Source organism: Oncorhynchus clarkii, chromosome 9 (assembly GCF_045791955.1).
Source record: "Oncorhynchus clarkii lewisi isolate Uvic-CL-2024 chromosome 9, UVic_Ocla_1.0, whole genome shotgun sequence".
Classification (NCBI taxonomy): Eukaryota; Metazoa; Chordata; class Actinopteri; order Salmoniformes; family Salmonidae; genus Oncorhynchus; species Oncorhynchus clarkii.
The window spans coordinates 71,316,003-71,339,849 of record NC_092155.1 but is presented as its reverse complement, the minus strand read 5'-3'; the positions used below and the strand labels follow the sequence as shown (position 1 = coordinate 71,339,849).

Below are 23,847 nucleotides of genomic sequence, written 5' to 3'. Positions count from 1 at the left end.
AAGTGTACCTATGATGAAAATTACAGGCCTCTCTCATCTTTTTAAGTGGGAGAACTTGCACAATTGGTGGCTGACTAAATACTTTTCTGCCCCACTGTATATTAACTAAGACTAAACAGGAAGCAGCTGAGTTCAATGTAAAAGAAAGGGTTTAGATAATGTTTCTCCAGTAACACAGGGCTTACATCTGGTCACAGGATAGGTTGTACTGCCCTCTAGTGTCAGTAGCATTAACAGACATGAAGTAAATCTAATGTCAATACAAGGTATTTGTCATTGATCCACTGATTCTGTGATCCTTCAGGTTGTAGTCCAGCTGCTGGAGGAAGTGTCCCAGAGCAAACAGGAAGCAGCTGAGGTTAAAGGTCAAACAAAGCAGCTCACCTGGGCACTGAAAGTGGAGAGAGAAGCCCAGAGGAGCCTGAGGAGAGAGGCCCATGTCTGCCAGGAGACCATTGACTCTCTGAACCTGCAGAGCAACAACAGCCTAGTGGTCCTGGAGTAATTACAGACCAGGACATGACTGACCTCTCTCCTCATTCATAGTAATCTGGAGTACAGACCAGGGTATGACTGACCTCTCTCCTCATTCATAGTAATCTGGATACAGACCAGGACATGACTGACCTCTCTCCTCATTCATGGTAATCTGGAGTACAGACCAGGACATGACTGACCTCTCTCCTCATTCATAGTAACCTGGATACAGACCAGGACATGACTGACCTCTCTCCTCATTCATAGTAATCTGGAGTACAGACCAGGGTATGACTGACCTCACTCCTCATTCATAGTCATCCTTATCATGTGGTCACTAATGAAGTAGTTATAAAAAGAACAGAAAGGCCTGGACACTGTATATTCTCCTTAATTGATACCACCTTTAATGACAACAGTTCAATCCTTTTTATCTATACTTTAATAGGCCAGCACCTACAGTACCAGTCCAAAGTTGGGACACACCTACTCATTCATGGGTTTTTCTTTATATTTACTATTTTCTACATTGGATGTCTTCACTATTATTGTATAAACTATGACACAACACATTAGGAATCACATATTAACCAAAAAAAGTGTTAAACAAATCCAAATATAGTTTATATTTGAGATTCTTCAAAGTAGGCACACTTTGCCTTGATGACAGCTTTGCACACTCTTGGCATTATCTCAACCAGCTTCCTGAGGTAGTCACCTGGAGTGTGCCTTGTTAAAAGTTAATTTGTGGAATTAATTTCCTTCTTAATGCGTTTGAGCCAATCAGTTGTGTTGTGACAAGGTAGGGGTGGTATACAGAAGATAGCCCTATTTAGTAAAGAACAGCAAGGTAAGAACAGCTCAAATAAGAAAAGAGAAACGACAGTCCATTACTTTAAAACAAACATGAAGGTCAGTCAATACGGAACATTTAGAAAGTTTCTTCAAGTGCAGTCACGAAAACCATAGAGCGCTATGATGAAACTGGCTCTCTTGAGGACACAGGAAAGGAAGATCCAGAGTTAACTCTGCAGAGGATAAGTGCATTAGAGTTACCAGCCTTAGAAATTGAAGCCCAAATAAATGCTTCAGAGTTCAAGTAACAGACATCTCAACATCAACTGTTCAGAGGAGACTACGTGAATCAGGCCTTAATGGTCGAATTGCTGCAAAGAAACCACTACTAAAGGACACCAATAAGAAGAAGAGACTTGTTTGGGCCAAGAAACACAAGCAATGGACATTAGACCGGTGGAAATCAGTCCTTTGGTCTGATGAGTCCAAATCTGTATTTTTTTGTTCCAACCTCCGTGTCTTTGTGAGATACAGAGTAGGTGAGCGGATGATCTCCGCATGTGTGGTTCCCACATGTGTGGTTTATTTAGAATTCAAGGTACACTTAACCAGTATGGCTACCACAACAATACGCTTAGTGGGACTATCATTTGTTTTTCTACAGGACAATGACCCAACACACCTCCAGGCTGTGTACGGGCTATTCGACCAAAAAGGAGAGTGATGAAGTGCTGCATCAGATGACCTGGCCTACACAATCACCTGACCTGAACCCAATTGAGTTGGTTTGAGATGAGTTGGACCGCAGAATGAAGGAAATGCAGCCAACAAGACTGTTGGAAAAGCATTCCAGGTGAAGCTGGTTGAGAGAATGCCAAGAGTTTACAAAGCTGTCATCAAGGCAAAGGGTCGCTACTTTTAAGAATCTAAAATACAGTTACATTTGGTTAACACATGATTCCATATGTGTCATTTCATAGTTTTGATGTCTTCACTATTATTCTACAATGTAGAAAATAGTCAAAATAAAGAAAAAAACATGAATGACTAGGTGTGTCAACTTTTGACTGGTACGCTACGTTTTAAAATATGTGCGTATGACCACAAACATTTCTATAACAATCATGCAAGGCATTAATAGTAAGGCATACATAATGAAGGATTCATAAAGAGTTTATGTCATGTCTTCCAGCATAAGAGGCTGAGATTGAAGATCATCCAGGCGGTGTTCTCTTCTCCTGGAGCCAAACACCCCCAGACTGCCCCCTGAAGGCAGCTTGTTACATGTTTTTGAATGTTGAGCTTTAACCAAGCATGTACTTTGAGGGATTTGGGGCCATTTTGATGTAGACATTCATGTCATCCGCAAAACTGTGGAAGAGGACCCCAAGTCACCTGACTACATGGCCGAGTGGAAGTAGGCAGAGGATGAACAGGGTGGGGGACACCACAGGTGACTGAGTGGACCTGCACTCTTCTACAATACTTATTCTGCATTTTAATGTGAGATGGAGTGGAAGCCATTCAGGATAGTTCCTGAAATATTGTCTTTTCACCCTTCTGTGATCCATACAGTCTATAGTAAAGTTGTATCTGTTTGTTGATGTCCTCGTCTACTTCTATGAGCCTGATCTTGATTTTCTTGTAGTGTAAAGTTATCCATTTAACCATGTTTGATGATGTTTCTCATTTCTGGGGAACCTTCTCCAAACGAAAGCTGCATCCTGCACCGGTATCCAGTAATCTGTGTCTCAAGATATTATCAAGTCCCATTTGGAGTTCCATAGTCTGGGCTGACATAGATGTTGTGGTCCTGAAGTTATGAACACATTTGACTTTCCCCTGGGCAGAGCCGAGGGTTCTCAGCTACTGAAGCTGTTTCCTAGCAAGGTGAAGCTAATTTATACTCATCACATGGTCCTTTCCATTTTAGAACAGGCTGTAGGCAGAAGCTGATATGTGACCACCCTTCCGAAGCATCTTACCAGTGGTGCCCACACAAAAAGCTAGCTATTCGGTGACACAAGTGGGGACAGTTCAGGCTGAGGAGTAAGTTTCAAACATCCCCATGTGATACAAAGGCACAGTGGTCCTTATACCAACCAGATTCTACAATATGAAATTTAACATGTAGTGTTAAGATTTACTAGAGATGGCTGGACTAGCCAGCGGACCACAGATTACACAACGTTGACTCCCTGACCGTGTTGGGGGCTTGAATCTGGGGAGAGAAGTCATTTGTAATTTATCAGTAATTAATTTACATAGCTTGTCCTATATTATTGTATCATATCATTGGTCTTAGCATTGATGACTTGACAAAGCTATAAACCATTTACATTTACTTATAAATATGTTTGAAATTCTTTTAACTCAAACTATTGTACAAATATTTTGAAAACCTTGAAGGTGTGTGCCTTACCGTTTCCAATTCCCCCAGGCAGCATTGGTATTTCCTGATCTGGGGATGCCTATCAGATAGAAACAGTAATTAGTAAAACACATTGGGCTGGTTTCCCAGACAGAGATTACTCTCAGTCCTGGACTAAGAAGCACATTCAATGGAGATTAAATGGACAAAGTGCTGTACATTCCAAAACAAGGTGTAATCTCTATCTGGAAAACTGGCCCAATAAATTCAAATTTCAGTCAGAAGAAAGCACAAAGTAATACAACATGATGAAATATATTCATAGATTTCCAAAACATACCTGTGTAGGTATTTGAGAGCCTATAAAAAAGACAGATGTTCAATATTGTAATAAACATACCATGTAACCATGACGATAACAAACAGTAGTAATCTACTCTATATGAGAAGTAAAACATGTAGCATTCACAGAGTAAACTGAATATCACAGGCAATGAAAACAATGAATGGTACAAATACAATTCCAGTCATCTTACCCAAGTTTTTTATATTTCTCCCTATTTCTCTTCTTCTCATAAATATACAAACACCAGCTATGGTGCCTATCAGGAAAAATAGAACACCAGCTATGATTCCAGCTGTGGGAAGTGAGGCTACTCCACATTCTGAATCCGACCAAGGAGTTCCTGGTTCAATTTCCAAGAATTTACATCTGTTAAAGACAAACAGAGGTATGTTTTTTAAAGTTTCTATTTGAGTATATTAATGTATTTATATCTTCAGGGGAATAACCTTTTGAACGAACTAATAAATGTCCACATTTACTCTGTATGTGGTTGACAAGATGTTAATGATCCATCTGAATAAGTTTTACCAGGGCAGATAGCACACACAGTATCTGTAGATGTTGTTCCTGCAGAAATACATGTTGAAATATTAATGAAAAATTAATTTGTCCCCCCATTTATTTAATTCCATTTACTGTAATGATGATTCACAATGAAGATAACAACTTGACTCAATTGAATTAAGACAACACAATTAGTATTATGATGAAACAGAAGACCAACCTGTGTGACTGATGTATTGACCAGGTTTACAGCTGCTGTGTCTCTGGGCTGCTCTACAACCCTCCTTAGTTGGGTCTAGACAGTAGAACCCCTCCAGTGTCCCACAGACAGTGTCTGATGAAGGTCTACATGGCTGCTTTACCTTCAAACCCAAACCTAGAGAGAAAACATGTCACTTGGTATCTGAAGCCAAATGTAAAGCCTGATGTAGTTCATTAAAACAACAGCTGATATAGTAAAGTAGCTCAGTGTTTATTCCCAGAACACAGAATTCTCACCTGGATCACATGTGGTACAGTTGTTGCATGTTGTTTTATCACTGGGCTCATCAAGGAAGGTGGAGTCAATACAGGGCACACAGGAGGTGAATGTAGATGTAGTACAATGACTATGTACATGATATCCTGTTGAAAAGAAAAACAGAAAGTAATTACCTTTTGGTATTATTATCATCATAATTATTATTGTTTTTATGATTATAATTAACTCCTCATAAAAATACATAAGGTCCTTACCAGGCCTACACATTCTGCAATATCTGTCACCTATTTTATAGATGAGGTGATCATATGTGGAACAGGGTTCAATGTTTAGAAGTATAAAATGTATCTGCAAATATAGAATAAATAAATCACCACCATCAGCATACATTACATTTAAAGATGTGACACCAAACCCAAGATAACTATCAATAAATGTTACTGAAATGTACTTCTCTCTACCATGTTTTTTCTACAAGGTTTCAGTAAAATTGAAACTAAGGCTAGTGTAATGACTCTGGGTTTATAAGTGAGGATATCAACTCTGCCGTTCGAGCATGCTTTTGGGGCACAGTCGATAGGGCGCTGGACTTCGGGCTAGAAGGTTGAGGGTTCGAGAACTGCTCCCTGCCTGTTTCATTACACTATATAGTAGGCTAATAACTTTGATTCATATTTCATAAAGGAAATATTTAAATTTATAATTTATTTTTGACAAGCCACAAAATGTGCAAATCCGAAATGTTTCACTTACAGTCCATGTCAAGGTTTCAAATGGTGCCATGGTTCCTCAATCATCTCCAACTCACTGGAAGACCCACACACTGGATTTGTGAAGTTCTTAGGAGTTTTGATGTATCAAGATGAACTGACCTGTGGACTTCATGTATTTTAGTATATTTACTGTATAGTAAGAATAGTTCAATTATATTCTGCTTAATATTGCATACACTTCCCAGTTAATAAATATAATATAGTAATGTATGTTGGCTGGACACCCCTGAGTTATCAGTCACCATCAATAAAACTGAACTGAATCAAGATATCATAATTTACAAATTTAAAGATTATTATATTTTATTATGATTCAGTTCAGATGATATCTTGCTGAATTTACAGCATGAAAAACAACTGTAATAGGAGAGTTATCAACTTTGGGACTTTCTGAACTTTCTGAAACAGAAATTGGTAAATAGTTAGAGACTGCTGCCCTCTTGTGGTGACGTAGCCTTGTACATGGAGCAATGTCCGTTCTACCTTAGACCGCAGTATGAAGACAGACTAAAACTGCTTCATCAATAGAAATCCTCGCTCACACTTGTAGGTGATGTCATGGCGACTCGGGCGTAGAAACACGTAATCAGGTCTAATGGTCTCTCGGGCTGAACTGCGCATTTTTATTTTATTTCACCTTTATTTAACCAGGTAGGCTAGTTGAGAACAAGTTCTCATTTGCAACTGCGACCTGGCCAAGATAAAGCATAGCAGTGTGAACAGACAGCAACACAGAGTTACATATGGAGTAAACAATAAACAAGTCAATAACACAGTAGAAAAAAAAATGTAACATAAAAAAAGAGTCTATATACATTGTGTGCAAAAGGCATGAGGAGGTAGGAGAATAATTACAATTTAGTAGATTAACACTGGAGTGATAAATGATCAGATGATCATGTGCAGGTAGAGATACTGGTGTGCAAAAGAGCAGAAAAGTAAATAAATAAAAACAGTATGGGGATGAGGTAGGTAAATTGGGTGGGCTATTTACCGATGGACTACGTACAGCTGCAGCGATCGGTTAGCTGCTCAGATAGCAGATGTTTGAAGTTGGTGAGGGAGATAAGTCTCCAACTTCAACGATTTTTGCAATTCGTTCCAGTCACAGGCACCAGAGAACTGGAGGGAAAGGCAGCCAAATGAGGTGTTGACTTTAGGGATGATCAGTGAGATACACCTTCTGGAGCGCGTGCTACGGGTGGGTGTTGCCATCGTGACCAGTGAACTGAGATAAGGCAGAGCTTTACCTAGCATGGACTTGTAGATGACCTGGAGCCAGTGGGTCTGGCAACGAATATGTAGCGAGGGCCAGCCGACTAGAGCATACAGGTCGCAGTGGTGGGTGGTATAAGGTTCTTTAGTAACAAAGCGGATGGCATTGTGATAAACAGCATCCAGTTTGCTGAGTAGAGTATTGGAAGCCATTTTGTAGATGACATCGCCGAAGTCGAGGATCGGTAGGATAGTCAGTTTTACTAGGGTAAGTTTGGCGGTGTGAGTGAAGGAGGCTTTGTTGCGAAATAGAAAGCCGATTCTAGATTTGATTTTGGATTGGAGATGTTTGATAAGAGTCTGGAAGGAGAGTTTGCAGTCTAGCCAGACACCTAGGTACTTATAGATGTCCACATATTCTAGGTCGGAACCATCCAGGGTGGTGATGCTAGTCGGGCGTGCGGGTGCCGGCAGCGAACGGTTGAAAAACATGCATTTGGTTTTACTAGCGTTTAAGAGCAGTTGGAGGCCACGGAAGGAGTGTTGTATGGCATTGAAGCTCGTTTGGAGGTTAGATAGCACAGTGTCCAAGGAAGTATACAGAATGGTGTCGTCTGCGTAGAGGTGGATCAGGGAATCGCCCGCAGCAAGAGCAACATCATTGATATATACAGAGAAAAGAGTCGGCCCGAGAATTTAACCCTGTGGCACCCCCATAGAGACTGCCAGAGGACTGGACAACATGCCCTCCGATTTGACACACTGAACTCTGTCTGCAAAGTAGTTGGAGAACCAGGCAAGGCAATCATTAGAAAAACCGAGGCTACTGAGTCTGCCGATGACAATATGGTGATTGACAGAGTCGAAAGCCTTGGCCAGGTCGATAAAGACGGCTGCACAGTACTGTCTTTGTGCAAGCCATCAAATCAAAGGCACTCCTTCGATTTAAAGTTGTTTTTGACAAATATGAAAACGTGTCAGTTTGTCACTTTCACAGGGTTGGAGTAATAACATGTTCACCTACTTAAGACACTGGCTCCAATCTAGGTTGTGCCTTTAGATTTCGAGAAAATGTACAACTAAGGAAGAATTTTTAGACCATGCCTACACAACGTTTCTAGTTGGTGAAGTATAGCATTGAAAACAGGCATGTAGACTAGTATTTTGTGCAAATGGGGGATATGATGGACAGGCTTATTCATAACAATAAACAGGTTATTAACAAGATGCAATCATTTGCCATTAGTGAAAAGAGAGGAAATCCATTTACTTAATCTTTGTATTTAAAAATAATTACAAATAGGCATCTATTTCCTAGGCAATTATTTATAAATGTTGTGTTTTGCATAGATTGCTGTCTTGATGTACATTGTATCTCAATTGCTTGAGGATCTGTTCTCTCTCTCCACCCCTTTCATCTGCACTGATGGGTCAATACTTGACAGTTAATCAATATGGTTGCTGAAATCATCATCATCATCAGGTAGATTTTTGTGTTTGCTTTTCATGTATTGTGTAATTGATATGTATATAGATATGTTTAGTGTAATTGTTGTTTATTGATGTTCATGCAGGGCTCATCTGCGAAAGAGACCATGGTCTCAGCATGACTGACTCCCTGCTTAAATAAAGGTTAAACACAGTTCCATGATCATTGCATAATAAATTCCTCATCTTTTCTGTGATATTTTCATAGTCATGAGGTAGCATAGGCCTACAACAAGGAAATCATTAATTCATTGTATGTACATATGGTATAATTTCATGGGACCCTGAATAATACAGTGTTGTTGGCCTTTAACTCCACCCATTATTCACCACAAATAAACTCACTGTATATGGAATACATATGGTGTTTGCTCTGTCCCTGTACTATAGATTGCCCTTTAACCTCTGTAGCCTTCTGCCCGGTGTGTTTAACTTGTCTGAAGTATGGTATCTTTAAAGCTATTTTTTATTTGTATTTTTATTTGTATTTTTTTTCTAGTTGAGTATATTATTTATATTGCTTTGTCTTGTCTGTGTGTGTGTGTGTGTAAAACTTAATAAACAGAGTTAAAAATTATTAATTTTTTTAATGTTTAATGAAATGTTATAAACATGTACAGCAGTATAATATACTCGCTTGTTTAGAAATAATACACAGAAACGAATCTAATAGAGGCTTAAATGCTATTTGGGTAAAAAAATAAAATAAAAATAAAAACAACTATTCTATGTGCCGCAGTAAAAGTGTGCATGTTTTGGGGTCTATTTTGTACATACACACGGTTTATAAATGAGGCCCATGGTCTGTTTGGCAAGTATTATACCCCCACAATGGGGCAACGAACAAAAAGTAGCCAGGCTAGGTCTGTCTGAAAAGAAAAGAGAACAGCAGAGCGTACAGTAGGCCTGCCTATTCGTTGTTGTAAAATTACACAATCATTCATCAATATGAAAATATATGATTCTTAAAGTAGGTTATTTCTACGTAAATATTTATTTATCTTACCCAGCCTTGATCAGTAGTGTAGGGCCCTGGACTAACTTTACTTTCACTTTCCGTTCAGCGTAACAGGAAACAGGAAATGTTTTCAAAATAAAAGTTCCCATCAGAATAACAGAAACGCGTCAATTACCGATATTTACTCATGATATGAGAAATAATTGGGCTATTTTTTTTCTTCATATTTAAGTGACATTTGCAACACGTATGGGTTTTAAACATGTTCAAATAAATGTCCCCAGTGCAAATCACTGTATTTGAAATATATATTGGCTTTAAAAGCAAAAACTATTCTAGGTGCCAAAGTAAAAAAATATTGTAGGGAATACTTAGTAGGGTCTGTAGAATGTATATTTAAGTGATAATGCCCGAGAAGCCGGTGGTTGGAGGATATATTGGCACCGGTGTTGCAGGGCAGTGCCTTAACACATTGTAAATAGATGAGTATTAAAACTGTCACCTGATAAAGCGAAGGGCGCTACATTATGCTGTTTAGGCAGAGGTAAGGATTTTTTAAATATTAATATTTTTGAAGCAGCCATCCTCCATGCATTTCAAATAATAAACACAGCAACTGTACTTTGTTTTATCCAGTTCTTCACTCACAAGATGTAAACCCATTACATTCCTTTACTATGTAACACAGAGATTTACAATAGTCTCATATTTCTATTATCTTATGTCTGTTGACAGATTTATTAGTGATTACGTAATGTTGAAGTCACACAGCTAAATATTTTAACTAAAAACATTTAACCACTTTGAGTAAAACCAGTTGATTTATAAAGTACCAGACTCAATATTTCTGTAGCCTATGGGATACCTTCTAGAGGGCAATCATGTATTGTCATTAGTGCACGTTTTATAAAATTCTAATGCCTTTGTAGGATGAGTGAGTTAATAACCCTCTTACTTGGATTCATAGAATACTGACATTCAGAGAATAGTGACATTCAGGAGGTCATAAGGTCAATCATGTGGTAGCAGACTGGTGTAATAGTTGTGCTTTCATTTACAGTTCAGTAGTGCTCTAAATGTGCAGTATTTACTAAAACAAATCTAAATGGTAATTTCCCATGCTAATGGAAGCATTTACCCAGGAACGGTGGGCGTGACAATTTGAAAGATTTAAAACATAGCATGAAATATTGACCGTTTTTGTTTTGTAGATGACCTCCATGCATTTCAAGTAATAAACCCAGCAAGTGTACATTGTTAGGCAAAACTGTATTTAATGTAACATCTTGTACAGTATTATATTATATATAACCTTCAACAAGTTACATAAACATTTAGTAGATCACATTTAGTAGATCACATTACCATTTTTCCAACAGAAAACATTTATTTCTAAATAAAATAATATTATTCAATTCGGAGTAATGCAGTGTCAAACTTTAGTTGTACAACTTGTTTTTCTGTAAAGAACTTTGCTGGATAATATTGACAGCTTGACTGGTCATTTGGTGATTTTGAGAACAGTTCAGGCTGAGGGGTATGTTTCAAACATCCCCATGTGATACAAATACACAGTGGTCCTCTGTCAACAGGCATCTAGAAGTCATATTGTTCCTACTGGAGGCTGTGTTTCAGTGTTTCATTTCTTTACATTACAATACAATGTTCTGTAGAATCCTGTTATTATACCAACCAGATTCTACAATACCACATTTAACATGTAGTGTTAAGATAATAGATGTCTGGACCAGCCAGCGGACCACAGATTACAGAATGTTGACTGACGGGGGCTTGAATCTGGGGAGAGAAGTCATTTGTAATTTATCAGTAATTCATTTACATACTGGACAATGTTTTGTAGTACAATAGCTTGTCCTATATTCTTATATCATATCATTGGTCTTAGCATTGATTAAGTTATATACCATATTCATTTACTTATAAATATGTTTGAAATTCTTTTAACTCAAACTATTCTGTACACATATTTAGAAAACCTTGAAGGTGTGCCTTACCGTTTCCATTTCCCCCAGACAGCATTGATATTTCCTGATCTGGGGATGCCTATCAGACAGAAACAGTAATTAGTAAAACACATTGGGACAGTTTCCCAGACAGAGGTTACTCTCAGTCCTGGACTAAGAAGCACATTCAATGAAAATGTTCCATTTAAAGTGCTTTTTATTCAAAAACGATCTCTGTCTGGGAAACTGGCCCAATAAATTCACATTTCACAGTCAGAAGAAAGCACAAAGTAGTACAATGTGATGAAAGATATTCATAGATTTTCAAACATACCTGTGTAGGTATTTGAGGGTCTATAAAAAGAAGTGAAGTGGGTACCATTGTCTGCAGATAAAATGCCTAGATTTGGTGTTCCTGAGGTTATCTCCCTCACTAGTAGCTCACTAGTAGCATTGATACTGTCTTAGCATCACAGTGTGTGGTGGGAAATGCCTCCACCCACCTGGTGAACCTGTCAATAAGGACTAAACAGTACCTTTCCTTTCTTTCTGCAAGATCTATAAAATCCATGGCAAGATGGACAAATGTTCCTCTTGGCGAAGGGAAATGACCTGGTTTCAGAGGTGTTCCTTTGGCAATGTAAAATTGCATGCACAAAGCACATTGAAACAGAAACGGTTTCACATACTGAGTCAAATTTGGACAAAAACCAATCCAAAGAAATTGCCTCTATCATATCCCTCCTTGACAAATGGGCCATACCATGGGCCACTTGGCAAACAGAGGTAAACAGAGGGACAAACCCCTACTCCTCCACATACCACACCAGGAGACAAACCCCTACTCCTCCACACCAGGAGGGACAAACCCCTACTCCTCCGCACCAGGAGGGACAAACCCCTACTCCTCCAGACACCACACCAGGAGACAAACCCCTACTCCTCCAGACACCACACCAGGAGAGACAAACCCCTACTCCTCCACATACCACACCAGGAGACAAACCCCTACTCCTCCACATACCACACCAGGAGGGACAAACCCCTACTCCTCCACATACCACACCAGGAGAGACAAACCCCTACTCCTCCACATACCACACCAGGAGGGACAAACCCCTACTCCTCCACATACCACACCAGGAGACAAACCCCTACTCCTCCACACCAGGAGGGACAAACCCCTACTCCTCCACATACCACACCAGGAGGGACAAACCCCTACTCCTCCACATACCACACCAGGAGACAAACCCCTACTCCTCCACATACCACACCAGGAGACAAACCCCTACTCCTCCACACCAGGAGACAAACCCCTACTCCTCCACACCAGGAGGGACAAACCCCTACTCCTCCACACCAGGAGACAAACCCCTACTCCTCCACACCAGGAGGGACAAACCCCTACTCCTCCACACCAGGAGAGACAAACCCCTACTCCTCCAGACACCAGGAGAGACAAACCCCTACTCCTCCACATACCACACCAGGAGACAAACCCCTACTCCTCCAGACACCAGGAGAGACAAACCCCTACTCTTCCACACCAGGAGACAAACCGCTACTCCTCCAGACACCAGGAGACAAACCCCTACTCCTCCAGACACCAGGAGGGACAAACCCCTACTCCTCCAGACACCAGGAGACAAACCCCTACTCCTCCACACCAGGAGAGACAAACCCCTACTCCTCCACACCAGGAGACAAACCCCTACTCCTCCACATACCACACCAGGAGACAAACCCCTACTCCTCCAGACACCAAACCAGGAGACAAACCCCTACTCCTCCACACCAGGAGACAAACCCCTACTCCTCCAGACACCAGGAGACAAACCCCTACTCCTCCACACCAGGAGAGACAAACCCCTACTCCTCCACACCAGGAGAGACAAACCCCTACTCCTCCACATACCACACCAGGAGACAAACCCCTACTCCTCCAGACACCAGGAGACAAACCCCTACTCCTCCACACCAGGAGACAAACCCCTACTCCTCCAGACACCAGGAGACAAACCCCTACTCCTCCAGACACCAGGAGAGACAAACCCCTACTCCTCCAGACACCAGGAGACAAACCCCTACTCCTCCACACCAGGAGACAAACCCCTACTCCTCCAGACACCAGGAGACAAACCCCTACTCCTCCAGACACCAGGAGACAAACCCCTACTCCTCCAGACACCAGGAGACAAACCCCTACTCCTCCACACCAGGAGAGACAAACCCCTACTCCTCCACATACCACACCAGGAGACAAACCCCTACTCCTCCAGACACCAGGAGACAAACCCCTACTCCTCCACACCAGGAGAGACAAACCCCTACTCCTCCACACCAGGAGAGACAAACCCCTACTCCTCCACATACCACACCAGGAGACAAACCCCTACTCCTCCAGACACCAAACCAGGAGACAAACCTCTACTCCTCCAGACACCACACCAGGAGACAAACCCCTACTCCTCCAGACACCAGGAGAGACAAACCCCTACTCCTCCAGACACCAGGAGAGACAAACCCCTACTCCTCCAGACACCAGGAGAGACAAACCCCTACTCCTCCAGACACCAGGAGAGACAAACCCCTACTCCTCCAGACACCAGGAGAGACAAACCCCTACTCCTCCAGACTCCAGGAGAGACAAACCCCTATTGCATAAGCAGAATCAGATAAAGTTGTAACCCTTTTCCATTTTAGTGCCAAAGGTTCACCCTGTTGAGCTGAGAAAATATCTGGTAATGGTTGTTGTATGTGAGTGGTTCTATCAATTGTCAAAATACCAAACCCTGCATGTTTCTTCCCTGTAGTTTGATCTATATATGCAGAACTGTCAACGAAAAGCTCCACGTCAGCATCAGTCAGGGCAGTGTCAGAGAGGTCAGGTCCTTTTTCCCCTTCAAATATGTACTGGGGACACTGGAGGAAAGGGTCTGGGCCTCTTTATTGCTGATTGTCAGGGAAATAGGAACTGTTGGTGTTCTGATTTCCTTGTGGCCAGACACCTCCCCTTCTCCCTCTGTGGTTGATTTCCTCCACGTCCTCCTTGGTGGCCAGGACCAGGCTGGTAACCTCCTTGTGCCTGCTGGGGAGGTCCTCCATAGGTTTGGGATTGCTGCTGATATCCACCTTGTTGTTGGTATCCTCCTCCGTTTCCTCCTCTGAAATATCCTCTCCCTCTTCGGTTCACTCCAGGTGTTGTAACCCATCCTTGATATTGAGGATTTTGTGGACATTGGTTCCTCATGTGTCCAAATTCTCCACACCACCAGCATTGCATAGGTGGCATTCTGGGTGATGGTGTTCCCCATGGATGTGGGTTCCCATAGGTCTGAGGGGGAATTGTACAAAAGGCACTATGGGCTGTGGTTACTGGGTCCTGAGTCTCTCTTTTTCCCTTGTTCCGCCACCCATTGACTCTTCAACTGTTTCAACTGACTTTGAGCATAAAACGTCTGTCCTTCAGTTCGAGTTAGTCACAATATAGTGGCTGACGGTATGGTAACCTTCTTACTCTTCTTCTTACTGGCTTGCCTTCCCTTGACTATGTCACATCACACTTAGTGTTATCAAATGTTCCTGTGACCGGATATCTGTACTTTTCTTCTTTGTTTGTCCATTTACAAAACACCCAGTCCAGGTCGGTTTTCAAGTAGGGATATTTGTCCTGTAAATATTGTTTAGGACTAATATGTTTCATTGGTGTGGGACCCACTTTCTCTGCACTGCCTTTGGTTGAATCTGTCATGGTGCCCCGTGATTTTGTTTTAACCAGGTTCTATGTAATGTGGACTGAGTGACTTATCTGTATGGTACTGTAGAAAAACCCAGTTCAATCCCCTTACACAGGTAGTAGAACCTAACATAGGATGATCTACCCAACGCAGGTATATTGTCTCTAACCCCTCTTCTTTAGTTTCGCTACATTCATTCACTAACCACGCTACTGTAAATGGTTCCACATACATGTGGTAAATAACCACAATTGGTTTAAATTGTATTTTAACTTCAGTACGGGGGGTGGGGGTCTCCCTGTCTCCTCTCTTGAGGATGTAATGGAAGAGTTAACTCACATGTCTTTCCCAATATGCAATTCGCAAATGTATCCCTTGTACTAGTCTATACCAGTCTAGATTTATTTCAGTACATAGAAATTCTTGATATTGACTAGCATATATCCATTCACTTCCCTCAGGTAAGAACCCCATACATAAATCCAGTGTCTTCCCTCAGGTAAGAACACCATACATAAATCCAGTGTCTTCCCTCAGGTAAGAACCCCATACATAAATCCAGTGTCTTCCCTCAGGTAAGAACCCCATACATAAATCCAGTGTCTTCCCTCAGGTAAGAACCCCATACATAAATCCAGTGTCTTCCCTCAGGTAAGAACCCCATACATAAATCCAGTGTCTTCCCTCAGGTAAGAACCCCATACATAAATCCAGTGTCTTCCCTCAGGTAAGAACCCCATACATAAATCCAGTGTCTTCCCTCAGGTAAGAACACCATACATAAATCCAGTGTCTTCCCTCAGGTAAGAACCCCATACATAAATCCAGTGTCTTCCCTCAGGTAAGAACACCATACATAACACTTTCAATCACTTGTCACACCTCAGTACTGACTTGGTTCATCCTCATCTATAACCAAGTTCCTCACACAAGGCTCCATTAGACCCTCAGGAATTACTAACTATTACACCTGGAATTCTGGGTCATTTATCACATATACATCATATTACGGTCTGTACATGCATGTAGGTATCGACTGTTCCTGTAATTATCAACCCCATGAGTGAGGTGCCACTTACATACTGGAATGAGTCCTCAACCACACAGTGCTTTTTCTAATTTCAGACTTTTGGTTTAACAGGCATCTGCAAATTACCTTCTAATTTGATACGCTGCACAGTGGGATGAAGATCATCCAGACGCAGTGGTCACTCACTCCTGGCGAGCTCACCAAATGTTGGCTGGTCCTTTGCATGGGGTGATGTAAGTTTCCTTTAACAATCAGTCTTCCAGATAGAGGACACAGGAACCTTGGTATAAAACGCTTTAGTAATAAAATGCAATTGCAGACAGTTTCACATACAGAATACCTCAGTAGTCAATAGTAAACATCTGTGTGGCGAAACAGGAGACCACACTCATTATACAACCAACCGTCAATCATATCTTAACATTATTGCATTGGATTAGATTAGATAAAGCAAAGATTGTAGAAAAGTTATCCATTTGAATTTTCCTTCCCACCCTTTTGATGATGTTTCTCATTTCTGGGGAACCTTCCCCAAGCGAAAGCTGCATCCTGCACCAGTATCCAGTAATCTGTGTCTCAAGATATTTTCAAGTCCCATTTGGAGTTCCATAGTCTGGGCTGACATAAATGTTGTGGTCCTGAAGTTATACACACATTTGACTTTCCCCTGGGAAGAGCAGAGGGTTCTCAGCTACTGAAGCTGTTACCTAGCAAGGTGAAGCTAATTTATACTCATCACATGCTCCTTTCCATTTTAGACCAGTCTGTAGGCAGAGCAGAGGGTTCTCAGCTACTGAAGCTGTTTCCTAGAAATGTGAAGCTAATTTATACTCATCACATGCTCCTTTCCATTTTAGACCAGTCTGTAGGATGTAGGCAGAAGCTGATATGTGACCACCCTTCCGAAGCATCTTACCAGTGGTGCCCACATGAAAAGCTAGCTATTCGGTGACCCAAGTGGGGACAGTTCAGGCTGAGGAGTAAGTTTCAAACATCCCCATGTGATACAAAGACACAGTGGTCCTTATACCAACCAGATTCTACAATATGAAATTTAACATGTAGTGTTAAGATTTACTATAGATGGCTGGAACAGCCAGATTACACAACGTTGACTCCCTGACTGTGACGGGGGCTCGAATCTGGGGAGAGAAGTCATTATCAGTAATTCATTTACATAGCTTGTCCTATATTATTGTATCATATCATTGGTCTTAGCATTGATGACTTGACAAAGCTATAAACCATATACATTTACTTATGAATATGTTTGAAATTCTTTTAACTCCAACTATTCTGTACACATATTTAGAAAACCTTGTAGGTGTGCCTTACCGTTTCCCCCAGGCAGCATTGGTATTTCCTGATCTGGGGATGCCTATCAGATAGTTTCAGTAATTAGTAAAACACATTGGGCCAGTTTCCCAGACAGAGATTACTCTCAGTCCTGGACTAAGAAGCACATTCAATGAAGATTTTCCATTTTAAAGTGCTTTTTATTCCAAAACTAGGTGTAATCTCTGTCTGGGAAACTGGCCCAATAAATTCAAGTTTCACAGAAGAAAGCACAAAGTAGTACAATGTGATGAAAGATATTCATAGATTTCCAAACATACCTGTGTAGGTTTTTGAGGGTCTATAAAAAAAGACAGATGTTCAATATTGTAATAAACATACCATGTAACTATGACGTTAACAAACAGTAGTAATCTATACTCTATGAGAACATGTAGCATTCACAAAGTAAACTGAATATCACAGGCAATGAAAACCATGAATGGTACAAATACAATTCCAGTCATCTTACCCAAGTTTAGTCTTGTTTTCAATATTTCTCTTCTCACCATTTCTCTTTTTATCATAAATAAACAAACACCAGCCATGATGGATATCGGAAAAAATAGAACACCAGCTATGATTCCAGCTATGGGAAGTGAGGCTACTCCACATTCTTAATCCGACCAAGGAGTTCCTGCTTCAATTTCCAAGAATTCACATCTATGTTAAAGACATAAACCGAGGTATGTTTTTTTAAAGTTTCTATTTGAGTATATTAATGTATTTATATCTTCAGGGGAATAACCTTTTGAACTAACTAATACATGTCCACACTTACTCTGTATGTGGTTGACAAGATGTTAATGATCCATCTGAATGAGTTTTATCAGGGCAGACAGCACACACAGTATCTGTAGATGTTGTTCCTGCAGAAATACATGTTGAAATATTAATGAAAAATTAATTTGTCCCCCCATTCATTTAATTACATAAACTGTAATGATTATTCACACTGCTTGACTCAATTGATAACGATACAATTAGTATTATGATGAGACAGAAGACCAACCTGTGTGACTGATGTATTGACCAGGTTCACAGCTGCTGTGTCTCTGGGCTGCTCTACAACCATCCTTAGTTGGGTCTAGACAGTAGAACCCCTCCAGTGTCCCACAGACAGTGTCTGATGAAGGTGTACATGGCTGCTTTACCTTCAAACCCAAACCTAGAGAGAAAACATGGCATGTATTATCTGATGCAGATTACAACTGACATATCCTCATAGCATAACAACACAGACTAACATATCAGTGTTTGTGTCTGGGTTTCAGTGCAGACACAGGACCACTCTTACCTGGATCACAGTTGGTACACACTTTGCATTTTATGAGACCATTGGGCTCATCAAGGAACGTAGAATCAACACAGGGCGCACAGCTGGTGCTGGTGAATTCAGTACAATGCCTATGTACACGATTTCCTGGGGAAGAGAGAATCACAATGTCATGTTTTTCTGTTAGTGTTGATGATGTATTATCGTCTGGTGATTCATACGATGTAAAGAGACGGTCCTTACCTGGTGAACACATGGGACAACATTCATCCCCTATTCTGTATTCAGCTCTACCACATGCAATACAGGATCCGATGCTTTCAAGCACCAACAAAATAGTTATCTGGAAGTAGAGAAAATATCCACCAATAACTCTAATTGAAACGGATGTTGTGTGTTTGTAAAACTTACAGAACTAGTTAGGAAAATGCAAACAAAAATATGCACAATTCAAATACAATGTAATTATATAGAACCATTGTAAACAGGCTTTTGTAAATGTGGTGTCGTACTGTGAAGTGAGTGCTGTTTTGTGCCAGGAATTTCTGTTGCGTGAAAAGAGCCTCGTACAAACCATCCTGATCTCATGAGTTTACATTCTGTTTCACGGCGTACAAGGCTAGTAAAAAGACTCAAAGCCACAAAATGTGCAAGTCAGAAATGTTTCTCTTACAGTCCATATCAAGGTTTCAAACTGTGCCATGGTTCCTCAAGCCTCTCCAACTCACTGGAAAGACCCACACACTGGATTTGTGAAGTTCTTAGGAGTTGAAGTATCGAGATGAACTGACCTGTGGACTTCATGTATTTTAGTACATGTACTGTATAGTTAGAATAGCTAAATTATATTCTGCTTAAATTTTGCATACACTGCCCAGTTAATAAATATAATATAGTAATGTATTTTGGCTGGCCACCCCTGAGTTATCAGTCACCATCAATGTGAATAAAACTGAACAGAATCATAATAACATGTAATAACCTTCCACTTTATAATCTTGCTGAATAGAATTTAAAAAGAAATGTAATAAGCTAGTTATCAACTTTGAGAAGTATGAAAGAGAAAAAGGCAAATTATTATTATAAAATGCTGCCCTGTTGTGGTGAAGTATCCTTGTACATAGAGCAATGTCCGTTCTACCTTAGACAGTCGTGTGAACAGACTACAACTGCTTCACCAATAGAAATCCTCGGCCAGACTTGTAGGAGACGTCATCCCTACGTTGGTTAGCTAAACTCGTGCGTAGAAACATGTAATCGGGTCTGCTGTTTATTGATGTTCATGCAAGGCTCATCTGTGAAAGAGAACCATGGTCTCGGCATGACTCCCTGCTTAAAGAAACGTTAAATAAATGTGTTTATTCATTTCCATGATCATTGCATAATAAATTCCTCACCATCTCTGTGATCTTTTCAAACTCAACAGGTAGCGTAGGCCTACAAAAAGGAAGACATTCATCCAATCTCTTATTTAATTGGACCCACTTCACAGTAGGAAACAGATACGATAGTGTTTTGCGCTCTGCCATCGATCCGGAGTGCAGCTTATTAACGGTGGAAAATGCAGTTTTCTATCTTCTCTTGTGCCTTCGGAAAGTATACAGACCTCTTAACTTTTTGCAAACATTTCTTACATTACAGCCTTATTCTAAAATGGATTAAATACTTTTTTTTATCCCCCTTCAATCTACACAATACCCCATAATTACAAAGCAAAAACAGGTTTAGATTTTTTTCTCATTTATTAAAAATAAAAAACAGCAATACCGTATTTCCATTAGTATTCAACCCCTTTGCTATGAGACTTGAAACTGAGCTCAGGTGCATCCTGTTTCCATTGATTATCCTTGAGATATTTCTACATCTTGATTGTAAACTGTAAATTCAATTGCTTGGACATGATTTAGAAAGGCACACACCTGTCTATATACTATCCCACAGTTGACAGTGAATGTCAGAGAAAAAACCAAGCCAAGAGGTCAAAGGAATTGTCCGTAACACTCAGAGAGGATTGTGCCGAGGCACAGATCTGGGCAAGGGTACCAGAAAATGTCTACAGCATTGAAGGTTCCCAAGAACATAGTGGCCTCCATCATTCTTAAATGGAAGGCGTTTGCCTGGCCAAACTGAGCAATCGGGGGAGAAGGGCCTTGGTCAGGGAGGTAACCAAGAACCTGACGGTCACTCTGACAGAGCTCCAGAGTTCATCTGTAGAGATGGGAGAACCTCCCAGAAGGACAACCATCTCTGCAGCACTCCACCAATCAGGCATTTATGGTATAGTGGCCAGATGGAAGCCACTCCTCAGTAAAAAAAAGCACATTACAGGCCACTTGGAGTTTGTCAAAAGTCACCTACAGACACTCAGACCACGAGAAACAAGATTTTCTTTATACATTTGAAAACATTTCTAAACCTGTTTTTGCTTTGTCTTTATGGGATATTGTGTGTAGATTGATTAAAATATATGTTTAGAATAAGGCTGTAACGTAATAAAATGTGGAAAAAGTCAATGGGTCTGAACACTTTCTGAATGCACTGTAGGTTACTTCGCCTGAATACTGTAATTAAAAATGTATTTAGTAGACAATACTGCATTTCTACACATCCATCTTTTCATAATTATTGCAGAATAAATAGCATATCTAATAGGTCCAATTAAACGAGAGATGAGCATGGTCATTTGTTGTAGACTATAGCCTTGGAAATTTATGCTTTTTTCTAATTAGATAAGTAAAATAGATTTTCTATCTTCTCACTAACGGCAAATAATTGCATCTTGTTACTAACCTGTTCATTGTTATGACTACGACTGTCCATAATATCCCCCATTTGTACAAAATACTATTCTACTTGCCTGGAGATGATTGTAGACTACAGGAAAAAGATGTCCGAGCACACCCCCATTCTCATTGATGGGGCTGCAGTGGAGCAGGTTGAGAGCTTCAAGTTCCTTGGTGTCCACATCACCAACAAACTAACATGGTCCAAGCACACCAAGACAGTCGTGAAGAGGGCACGACAAAACCTATTCCCCTCAGGAGACTGAAAAGATTTGGCATGGGTCCTCAGATCCTCAGAAGGTTCCACAGCTGCACCATCGAGAGCATTCTGACTGGTTGCATCACTGCCTGGTATGGCAACTGCTCGGCCTCCGACCGCAAGGCACCCCCAAGCCATAAGACTCCTGAACATCTAGTCAAACACCTAACCAGACTATTTGCCTTGCCACCCCCCTAATCAAGATCGAGGGAAAGGTGAACGGAGCAAAGTACAGAGATCCTTGATGAAAACCAGCTCCAGAGCACTCAGGACCTCAGACTGGGGCGAAGATTCACCTTCCAAAAGGACAACGACCCTAAGCACACAGCCAAGACAACGCAAGAGTGGCTTCGGGACAAGTCTCTGAAATCTTGCAATATTGTGCCTCTGTGTTTAGAAAATCTGTGGTTCTACCACCACAGCAGGGCAAAGAACAAAAAGTAGGCTACAGCAGGGCAAAGTCTGGGCTGCTGACTGGCAATCATGTGATGTTGTGTTCCTTATATTATTTTGCAGTGAAGGAAAAAGTACTCCGTTGTCATTCTTGAGTCAAAGTAAAGATACCTTAATAGAAAATGACTGAAGTAAAAGTGAAAGTCACCCAGTGAAATACTAGAAAAAAGTCGAAAACTATGAAGTATATTTATAACCTAAGTATTACAAGTAAATGGAATTGCTCAAATGAACTTAAGTATAAAAAGTATAAATAATGTAACATTCCTTATATTAAGCAACCCAGACGGCACAATGTCCTTGTTTTCTTTTATTGCCCAATAGCCAGGGGCACACTCCAACACTCAGACATAATTGTTATTTTGTCCGTTTTTTAATTTACAAACAAGCAAGATTTCAATAAATGACAATTCGATAGCTTTTCATATTTCAAGAAACGTGAAAATTCGAGTGAGTTAAGCAGCGCAATTTCAAATAAAAACCGAGTTGTGGGAGTCACCTGAGGCAGAACAGAATATTTAAAACAAAAGGGAGGGAACAGCCGTGCGTAGGCCTGCCTATTCGTTGTATTACAATTACACAAAATATGTCAAGTCTTAAAGTTAGGCTAAGGCTACAGCACAGAACATGTAAAGTAGGCTATTTCTACGTAAACACATATTCGTCTTACCGAAGATTTGATCGCGATGGTGTAGTGCCCTGGACTAATTTTACTTTCACTATTAATTTAGGAAATTTCAAAATAAAAGGCACCCATAATATAAAAGTATCCATAACCTGTATTTATTCATGATATGACAAATTGTCTAAACAAATTAATATTTTGTAATATTTAAGAAACATTTGTTTGAATGTTAAATTACGAGACAGAGGCATTGAGGCGAGCAACCAATCTTGTTCAGTACATTGCAACACATCCGGGTATCTCAAGCACACCGGTAAAAACACTGGAGTTGCAGTAATTAACATTTACCAACAGATGACATCACTTTGCCATCTTACACCCATAACATTTGCAACACATTTGAGTTCGAAAAACATGTTCCAAGGTCAATCAAATCCCCCCAATGTAAATCACTGTATGATCTAAATTACATACTGGTTTACAGAGCAAAAAACTATTTTAGGTGTCTGTAGAATGTACACTGAACAAAAATATAAACACAACATGCAATGATTTAAGATTTTACTGAGTTACAGTTCATAAAGAAATCAGTCAATTGAAATACATTCATTAGGCTATAATCTATGGATTTCACATGACTAAGAATACAGATATGCATCTGTTGGTCACATATACCTGAAAAAAAAGGAGGGCGTGGATCAGAAAACCAGTCAGTATCTGGTTGACCAACATTTGCCTCATGCAGCGCAACACATCTCCTTCACATAGAGTTGATCAGGCTGTTGATTGTGGCCTGTGGAATGTTGTCCCACTCCTCTTGAATGGCTATGCAAAGTTGCTGGACATTGGCGGGAACTGGAACACGCTGTCGTACATATCGATCCAGAGCTTGCCAAACATGTTCAATGGGCGACACGTCTGGTAGTGTGGTGCAGGCCTTGGAAGAACTTGGACATTTTCATATTCCAGGAATT

The 23,847-nt window shown here is 40.5% G+C and overlaps 1 protein-coding gene and 1 pseudogene across 5 annotated transcripts; both read right to left on the bottom strand.

Moving 5' to 3' along the window:
• Nucleotides 1-863: 863 nt before the first annotated feature.
• On the bottom strand, nucleotides 864-9,518 carry LOC139416905 (tumor necrosis factor receptor superfamily member 5-like). Of its 5 annotated transcripts, none has more exons than XM_071166079.1 (11): nucleotides 9,457-9,517; nucleotides 9,228-9,319; nucleotides 5,728-5,846; nucleotides 5,229-5,322; nucleotides 4,992-5,117; nucleotides 4,714-4,869; nucleotides 4,469-4,556; nucleotides 4,180-4,355; nucleotides 3,984-4,003; nucleotides 3,695-3,743; nucleotides 864-3,493 (listed from the first exon to the last, which is right to left on the bottom strand). In XM_071166079.1, the coding sequence occupies exons 3-11, from the start codon at nucleotides 5,755-5,757 to the stop codon at nucleotides 3,453-3,455; spliced, it is 780 nt and encodes a 259-aa protein (XP_071022180.1). In that variant the 5' UTR covers nucleotides 5,758-5,846; nucleotides 9,228-9,319; nucleotides 9,457-9,517; the 3' UTR covers nucleotides 864-3,452. The 5 variants fall into 5 exon arrangements, with proteins under 5 accessions (XP_071022180.1, XP_071022181.1, XP_071022179.1 ...); XM_071166080.1 differs by having other exon boundaries at nucleotides 5,728-5,853; nucleotides 9,457-9,502; XM_071166078.1 differs by lacking the exon at nucleotides 9,228-9,319 and having other exon boundaries at nucleotides 5,728-5,853; nucleotides 9,457-9,518.
• Nucleotides 9,519-10,660: 1,142 nt separating this feature from the next.
• Nucleotides 10,661-22,937, bottom strand: LOC139416901 (tumor necrosis factor receptor superfamily member 14-like; annotated as a pseudogene).
• Between the last annotated feature and the right edge of the window lie 910 nt (nucleotides 22,938-23,847).

Excerpts from the sequence above, each read along its gene's own strand:
- LOC139416905 (XM_071166078.1), bottom strand. The coding sequence starts at position 5,757 with ATGGCACCATTTGAAACCTTGACATGGACT. Across the intron at positions 4,356-4,468 it reads TCTTGTCAACCACATACAGA|ATGTAAATTCTTGGAAATTG; the intron begins GTAAATGTGGAC and ends TGTCTTTAACAG. Across the intron at positions 3,494-3,694 it reads GCCTGGGGGAATTGGAAACG|ATTCAAGCCCCCAACACGGT; the intron begins GTAAGGCACACA and ends TTCTCTCCCCAG.